Source organism: Lontra canadensis, unplaced genomic scaffold (assembly GCF_010015895.1).
Source record: "Lontra canadensis isolate GAN:19392208 unplaced genomic scaffold, GSC_riverotter_1.0 scaffold2, whole genome shotgun sequence".
Taxonomy (NCBI): domain Eukaryota; kingdom Metazoa; phylum Chordata; class Mammalia; order Carnivora; family Mustelidae; genus Lontra; species Lontra canadensis.
The window spans coordinates 48,049,918-48,057,690 of record NW_022630996.1 but is presented as its reverse complement, the minus strand read 5'-3'; the positions used below and the strand labels follow the sequence as shown (position 1 = coordinate 48,057,690).

General features: G+C 48.7%; 2 protein-coding genes across 2 annotated transcripts; both read right to left on the bottom strand.

The window, feature by feature from the left end:
- Window positions 1–628: 628 nt before the first annotated feature.
- TWIST1 (twist family bHLH transcription factor 1) lies at window positions 629–2,001 on the bottom strand. Its single transcript, XM_032873673.1, has 2 exons — window positions 1,238–2,001; window positions 629–688 (listed from the first exon to the last, which is right to left on the bottom strand). Exon 1 carries the CDS (start codon window positions 1,886–1,888, stop codon window positions 1,280–1,282), a length of 609 nt encoding a protein of 202 aa, XP_032729564.1. The 5' UTR covers window positions 1,889–2,001; the 3' UTR covers window positions 629–688; window positions 1,238–1,279.
- LOC116878710 (collagen alpha-1(I) chain-like) lies at window positions 1,892–3,968 on the bottom strand. The gene is made up of 3 exons (XM_032876466.1): window positions 3,807–3,968; window positions 2,411–2,954; window positions 1,892–2,211 (listed from the first exon to the last, which is right to left on the bottom strand). The coding sequence occupies exons 1-3, from the start codon at window positions 3,966–3,968 to the stop codon at window positions 1,892–1,894; spliced, it is 1,026 nt and encodes a 341-aa protein (XP_032732357.1).
- Between the last annotated feature and the right edge of the window lie 3,805 nt (window positions 3,969–7,773).

The following is a 7,773-nucleotide window of genomic DNA, read 5'->3' as shown; positions in this document are numbered from 1 at the left end:
AAAAATATAGACCAAACTCTGAGGTTCTTAAAATTTTCAATCATATTTATTTATTGCAGAAAAATAATATACAAAGATATTTACAAAACAATCATAAAAATATGAATGCATTTAGACACCGGATCTATTTGCATTTACCATGGGTCATCAATAAATAAATAGAATGTTGTTTTTTTGTATTTTAAGTTTTTTTTTTTTCTCTCAGAGGAAGGCTGTAAAAAGGAATTAACTGACTGTGATTTTGCAAGTCAGTTTGATCCCCGTATTTTTATTTCTAAAGACGTTCTTAAAATTCCTCTGGTTGTTACCATTTTAAAATGGAGAAAGTCCATAATGATGCCTTTCCTTTCAGTGGCTGATTGGCACGACCTCTTGAGAATGCATGCATGAAAAAATAAAAATAAAAACATTCTTCGTCAAAAAAAAAAAAAAAGGAACACAAACAACTGTTCAGACTTCTATCAGAATGTAGAGGTGTGAGGGTGGTGCCGCTGCCCGTCTGGGAATCACTGTCCACGGGCCTGTCTCGCTTTCTCTTTTAAAAGTGCGCCCCACGCCCTGTTTCTTTGAATTTGGGTTCTGCTCTTCTAATTTCCAAGAAAATCTTTGGCATATATATTTAGTTTTAGTTATCCAGCTCCAGAGTCTCTAGACTGTCCATTTTCTCCTTCTCTGGAAACAATGACATCTGCAAAAACCCAGAGAGGGGGGAAAGTTGGTTATTGTTTAGGTCTTCGTGGCTGCTTGCTAAGACTAGTGAGCACTGTTCTTATCACCACTACTGAGAAATTACGCTGAACAACCTGGAAGGATTTCAGCCCAAGGGCAAGAGGAAGTGGGTGGGCGGAAAGAAGGAGGAGGTGGAATTTGGAAGCATTTGTTTTAAGGAGAACGAAAACTTAAAGCCAGAAGAAAGGGAGGCGCTGGCAAGAAAGCCGTCCTTACACTCGTGACCCTTGAATCGCTCTCAGTCCGCCCTGCTGTCTGTCACGCACACTCACGCACACGTACACTCCTCAGCAGGGCGCATCTCCCTCTCCCTAGCGGGGACCGACCTGCTTTTCGGGGAAGCTCGGGGGTGGAGGTGGCGGAGCCCGGCTGGGTGGGAAGGCTGAGAGCGGGGTGGGAGAGGGAGCTGAGGAAGGCAAGGTGGACGGGGAGCCGCGGCCCGGCCGTCAGTCTGTCTGCCACCTGAGCGGCGGAAGGGCGAAGGGGCGCAGCGGCGCCGGTTCCTTACCTAGGTCTCCGGCCCTGCCGAGGGGGTGGGGATCTCCGCCTGCTAGTGGGACGCGGACATGGACCAGGCCCCCTCCATCCTCCAGACCGAGAAGGCGTAGCTGAGCCGCTCGTGGGCCACATAGCTGCAGCTTGCCATCTTGGAGTCCAGCTCGTCGCTCTGGAGGACCTGGTAGAGGAAGTCGATGTACCTGGCCGCCAGCTTGAGGGTCTGGATCTTGCTCAGCTTATCCGAGGGCAGCGTGGGGATGATCTTCCGCAGCGCGGCGAACGCCTCGTTCAGCGACTGCGTGCGCTGGCGTTCCCGCACGTTGGCCATGACCCGCTGCGTCTGCAGCTCCTCGTACGACTGCGGGCTGCCGCCGCCGCTGCTGCTGCCGCCGCCGCCCCCCGCGCCGCCGCCGCCGCCGCCGCCCGCAGACTTCTTGCCGCGCTTGCCCTGGGCCGGGCTGCCCGGCTCGTCGCCGCCTCCGACGCCCCCGCCCGCGGCCCCGCCGGGCCCCGCGCCGCCGCCCGCGCTGCGCCGGCTGCTGCGCCGCTTGCGCCCCCCGCGCTTGCCGCTCGGCGGCTGCTGCCGGTCCGGCTCCTCCTCGCTGTTGCTCAGGCTGTCGTCGGCCGGCGAGACTGGCGAGCTGGACACGTCCTGCATCATCTCTCAGGTGGCAACGCGCGGCCTCGCAGGCCCGGGGCAGAGGGGCGGCCCGGGAAAAGGAGGAGAGCCGGGCGCCTCAGCCCGCCAGCTTCCCCCGCGCGCGGCGCCGGCCCGGGCGGTGCGGCCCGCCGAGGACGGAGCGGGAGGAGGGACGGGGAGGATCTCCGCGGGGAGGGCGCGCGGGGGAGGCGGGGAGGGAGGCGGGAGGGGGAGGGGACGGTGTGGATGGCCCCGAGGTCCAAAAAGAAGGCGCCCAACGGCCGCAAGCACACCCTGCTCGGCCTCTCGGAAACGCTGCCGGTGCCGGCGAGCCCGCGAGGTGTCTGGGAGTTGGACGAAAGCGGCAGACTTGGAGGTTCTTATACCTCCGTGCAGGCGGAAAGTTTGGGGGCAGCAGTGTCATTGGCCTGACGTGGGGAGGAGGGACTTTTCGAAGTTTTATAGGAAAGTTTCCGCTTTCCAGCCCCCCTTCCCCGTCCCCACCCCCCCTTCCTCAGGGTCTAACAATTCGTTCTCCCAAACCATTCAAAAACGACCTGGCTCCGGCGGCCGGCCCCTCTGCCCGCCTCCTCGCTGCCCTCCCCCTTCCCTCTCCGCCGCCCTCCGCAGGCGGGCGCGGGGCGATTTCCTTCCGCGCAGCAGCTCGCGGGCCGCGCCCCCGCACCCGATCGCAGCCCGGGAAAGCGGCGGGAGGGGACCTTTCGGCCCCGGTGCCCGGTGTCAGTTCCTCCCGGAGCCTGTGACAGCAGCGGCAGCAACAGCTTCTACGCAGTGGGTGATGTCTCATCTCGCCCCTGTACCCTCTAGGTCCGTGGGGCCGCTTTGGGATGGCTGGGGTGGGGGCAGTGGCAGGAGTACTGGCAACCGCCGAGCTCCCCCCAGTAGCTAGGTAGACGGGCCCCCAGAGTCGCAGAGGCCAGACAGCCGCGCCTGGCCCTGAGCTCGTGGGCGTTTTTGAAGACGTGGCCGCGACGCGGGGACTGCGGGTCTGCTCCCCGGCCTGCTCTCTTCTCACCCCTCCCTGAGAAGCATCTGGGCCTTCCCTTTCCCTCCACAGTGACCCGATCTAAAGGTTCCTACCACTCAAAAGTCTACACCTCCAACCGTGCTAGCGACAGTGCGTGCTTTCTCCGAAGGCAGTCCTGTCCTTGAAGAAGGCACCGGGGCCAGAGAGGGACAGTGCAGCGTCTTCGCTGCGGCCCCAATCTCCTAAGCTGCCAGCCCAAGGTGGAGGACCCTGTGGGCATTTCATCCCAAATCTACTCTCAAAGCCCCACATTGTGATCTCTAAAGGTAGGCTCGTCGTAAGAGAGAGAGATGGGGTTCAAGCCCCCGAACACACGCGGCTGACGGTTGTGAGAGGCACCTTCTGCACCCTTCATTCCTAGGAGGTGGAGTGGGCAGTTAACGCTGCGTGTGACCCAAAGGCGTTCCAGCCACTTGGACACTTGTATATTTTAAGCAATTCTATCTAATACGTTAACAACAACGAACCCCAGAGCCCTAAAGAGGGTGTTAATGCAGATTCTGGCAAATAGGCAACAAAAGTTGGTGGGCTGGAAGGAAAGCCTTGGAAAGAGAAACCCCTCTTTGCAATGCCAGACTTGTTTCTCTTTTTTTGGAACAAGTTGGGATAGAATAACCGTTTCGTGTTCATCCGTTAGTTGCAAGGCAAACTAGAGGTCAAAAGCAGTAGTCGGTTTTCAGGGGGGACTTAGGGGTGCTGAGGTTGTGTGCCCTGCGCAGGCCGCCCTCCGCTCACGCTCTCCCCAGACTGGACTGTCGGATGAGAATTAACTCAGCGAAAGGCCCCATTCGGGGCCTGACTGAGGGTGGCGACTTTGGGTGTGGGGGGGAGGAGGAGGGAGCCCAGGCGACTGGAGGGCAGGCCATGTGGCCGTGCCCCGCGGAGGCTCACAGTTTCAGTCCGGAGACCCTGGGGTCTGGTGCGCCTGGAGCTGGCTGAAGGGCTCAGACTTCTGGGGGGAAGTGAGGGCAAGAGGCATCCCTCTCTCCCGTGGGGGTCCAATGGGGGCTGTGCCTTCTTTGGAGGCAACTTGCAGGATTTGGCTATCACCATTTTTACAAAGATTCATAAACAATGACCACAGCGTGCCAACTGGTCTGCCTGCAGAGTCTCTGCCCTCATTTAAAATGAGATCCTGTCTGAAAATTAAGGATCACTCCACTTACCAGTATGCAGACAGGTATCCTTAAAACCAAGCGTACTGTGTTAAGTCACCCTTTTGTTTACATCTCCTGCCTTCAGGATTTTATCTGTTGGAAGCTGAGAATAAGGCAGGAATTCTGCCACACTCTACCAAGTGTTCTCTTTTATAACTCCGAATCGCCGATTATTCCACAATTTTTATTTAAAGGTGGCTGCAGAAGTCTTGAAAATTTTCCACCTTCACGTCTCTCTCTTTTTAAAAATCAATCCCAAATCTTAATTTTGTTTTTCTTTTCCCTTTAGTGGAATTCTTAAAACCAAAGAGATTGAATAATTGGGCTTTTTCCTTTGTGGCTATGGGTAAGCAAGACAGGAAAGTATGGGCAAAGTGTAAAAGGAAACCTTACCTGACCAAGGGGATTTGGGGTTGGGGGATGGAAATGAGGGCAGAGGAGCTGGAGGAGAAATCGAGTCCACAAAAACACAGCAGCCCCGGATCATTAGCCAGCTGGACTTTCAAAGTCGTCAGTCTCCAAGACTGGTTCTTAAACAAGTGAACGGAACCCTATTCAGGTCACTAAACTTCTAGGGGATGAAGAGTGCCTGGCCACTGGGTACCAGGGATCCCCCCCGGGGCTGAGGCCGTGCCCTGGATGCCAGAATGCTTATAATAAGAGAGTTTAAAATGAATGACCTACCCAGAACCATCTCTGCATGGAATCTTCCTGACAGAGTCACAATGAATGACTGTGAAGAAATTTCTCTTGAACTCTTCGAAGGAGTGGAGGATGAGAATGAGAGGGATTCTGAGTGCCTGCATGATACTTTTTGAGCAGAAGGCTGTGGTTTGCCAAATGAATTACCTCTCAGAATGTCTGGGGCTTGATACTCCCTACTTTGCAAACTGTAATATTTCGTGGCCGGTTTGTCCCACCCTGTTCATCTGTAGCTGTATCCTACCTAACATTTTATCTAACAATTTTCTTGTCCACCCTTGCTGGGGAAAGCAGACTTAGTTCGAGAATCCTAATTTCAGGCTCTTAAAAACTGTTTTAGAAATTTCCCTTTGGGGCTGAACTCAGCTTGACTTGACGGACGGTAGTGGAGAACTACCTTCTTTGGGAATACTGGATTAATTGGAATTAAATCATTTTGTCTACTTCTAAAATAAATTCCCTGAAAAAAAAATTAACTGAAAACAAAAAAGTTTTTCTTTTGCACTCGGATATTTCAAAACGAGCTTTGTTTTCAAAACTGCAAACTTGGCATGCTCGCAGTCCTTCCTGAGGAATGTGTGCTGTGTTAAAAATTGAAAAAAAAATACTGTTAGAAGAAACAAAGTTAGGAATCTCATACTGAGCATATGCAGTAAGTATGTATGTATCTGTACTTTTCCAGTTTGAATGTATATGCACTGGCATTCTCTTAGCAACAATCATTTATAAATACTTTTAGAGAAGGAAAAGAAACATTTATACGCTATATAGAATTGTTGGCAAGACAGTAAATTTTGGAACTGGGTTTGCACAAAAGGTGAGTATTTGAATCTGTTCCTAGTCTTTCTTCTTAGTCTTGGGATGACCTACCACCTGCAGGTTGGCTTAGAGTTTTGTGAAATAATTTCTCTGAATTGCATGAATAGAGCACAGGAGCATTCACACAGAAGGGGGCGCAAATTGGAAAAGGCTGCAGTTGAATTAGAGTGTACATCTTAGATTTCATCTTGTTTTGAACACTCCACAGGGATTGCCTAGTTTGATAGTGAAGTAAGAGAATGTTATCAAAGCGGAATATAAATTTTGTGTCAGCACAAGTGATTTCTCTGACTGTGTAGAGCAGATTCTTAGCAACACAGGCAGCCTTGATGGTGTTTGAACTCCTTGTGCTAAATAAGTCCTTCTCTTTCTTTTAATAATAGTTTAATTCATGAATTTAACTGATTCTGTATTTCTCCTTCTGAACCCCTTAAGGAACTAAAATCATAAAACGGGACACTTCCAGTCCAGAAATAAAATGAAAAAGAGTATGGCATAAGAAATTGAGTTGCCAAGAGCACCTCAAATGAGCAAATCAAATTTTCAAATAAATTAATCTTTAAAATATCTGACATTCTGCATTCCAAATGAGGATAAGGCAAAGAAGCATGATATGCTGAACTTGCATGTAGAGTGGAATCTGCGTGTGGAAAGTACGGAGTATTGAACAGCCTCCAGCACCCACCCCCACACACATACCTTTATTGGCTTATTGGCTATACAGGCTAGAGAGGTCGGGTCCCTCCTTAGCTGCCGGTTAACCTTGGTGAAATACACTCTCACCTATTTTGGGGAGCTGCTGGAATAACTGAAAAAATAATGGAAGAAATATGTAGTTATTCATGGAGGCTTGTATCATTGCCACAGGCTTCCTGCTTAGTAAGCATTTTTATCTTCTCTATTTCATCATCAAGCAATTTAAATCTAAATCTAATGGTTTATATTTTGTGTTTTTCAAGATAAAGTTGCTTTTCTGATTACTCATAACTTTCATCTCTCTGCACTTCAAGGGATTTCCTTTTTTCACAAATGGCTTTTCCTGAAGCCTTAAATCCTATTTCCATTGTTTTGATTGATTCTTCCTGCACAAAACATGTTGTTTTTGCCAGTGACCACAAGAGGACACAATTTCCTAGAGAACTTTGTTTTTAAAGAAACTTATAGAAGAAGAAAACTAACAAAATAGCAAAAGTACTGCACAATCTGTGACTGTCATTTTGGGTATGCCTGTTTGATTTATGTCACTTTTATTAATTGAAAAATATACATGAGTTGGCATTCAAACGTTAGGTTTTTTGGAAGATTCTCTCTTTTTTCTTTATTGTAGAATGCAAAAGAAAAATGTTTATGAAAATATATCAAAATACTACCATTTTAAGGGAAAATGTTTATTTTATGTTAGTAGAATTTTGTACAAAACTGAGTGACCTGGAATTTTGCTTTCTCAATTTTAGAACTATGTTTGGCAATGTAAAACAGTTCTTTTAAAAATATGTGACTATTCCAAAATACCTTTGAAAGTTTAAATTTTTAATTTTAACATTTAGAATATCTTTACGTCGAAAAAATGCACGGAAATTATGTTTTATGGTTGCCGATTATATTTTAATGCATATCGTAGGTTAAGAACTAAATTTTTTTTCATACATAGGGAAAAAGAACATTTTTAAGATACCAACTCCCAACACTTCCCCCAAATTATTATGCACACTGTTTAATGTAAGATCACTTTCTTCTTTCTTACTACTTCTCAAAAAAAGTTTCAGAGCATCCCGATTACTTTGTAAATTAATAATACATTAAAATGAAGCATGTCTTGATATTTTTCTAGAAGAATTTTACGGTTGGGTTCTGGTAGAGTGCGGGTGCCAACTCCGGCTGGGGAAATCCCCGCTTCATTTGGAACTCAATGCTTTTCTTTGTTTTTTTAAAGACTTATTTATTTATTTATTTATTTGACAGACAGAGATCACAAGTAGGCAGAAAAGCAAGCAGAGTGAGAGGGGAAAGTAGGCTCCCTGCTGAGCAGAGAGCCCCCTGCAATGGGGCTCGATCCTGAGATCCTGAGATCCTGAGATCCTGAGATCCTGAGATCCTGAGATCCTGAGATCCTGACCTGAGGCGAAGGCAGTGGCTTAACCCACTGAGCCATCCAGGCGCCCCCTGGAACTCAATGCTTT

Excerpts from the sequence above, each read along its gene's own strand:
- TWIST1 (XM_032873673.1), bottom strand. The coding sequence starts at position 1,888 with ATGATGCAGGACGTGTCCAGCTCGCCAGTCTCGCCGGCCGACGACAGC.
- LOC116878710 (XM_032876466.1), bottom strand. The coding sequence starts at position 3,968 with ATGGTGATAGCCAAATCCTGCAAGTTGCCTCCAAAGAAGGCACAGCCC. Across the intron at positions 2,955-3,806 it reads AGGGTCTCCGGACTGAAACT|ATCGGGTCACTGTGGAGGGA; the intron begins GTGAGCCTCCGC and ends AGGAACCTTTAG. Across the intron at positions 2,212-2,410 it reads AGCCAGGTCGTTTTTGAATG|ACACCTCGCGGGCTCGCCGG; the intron begins GTTTGGGAGAAC and ends TCCAACTCCCAG.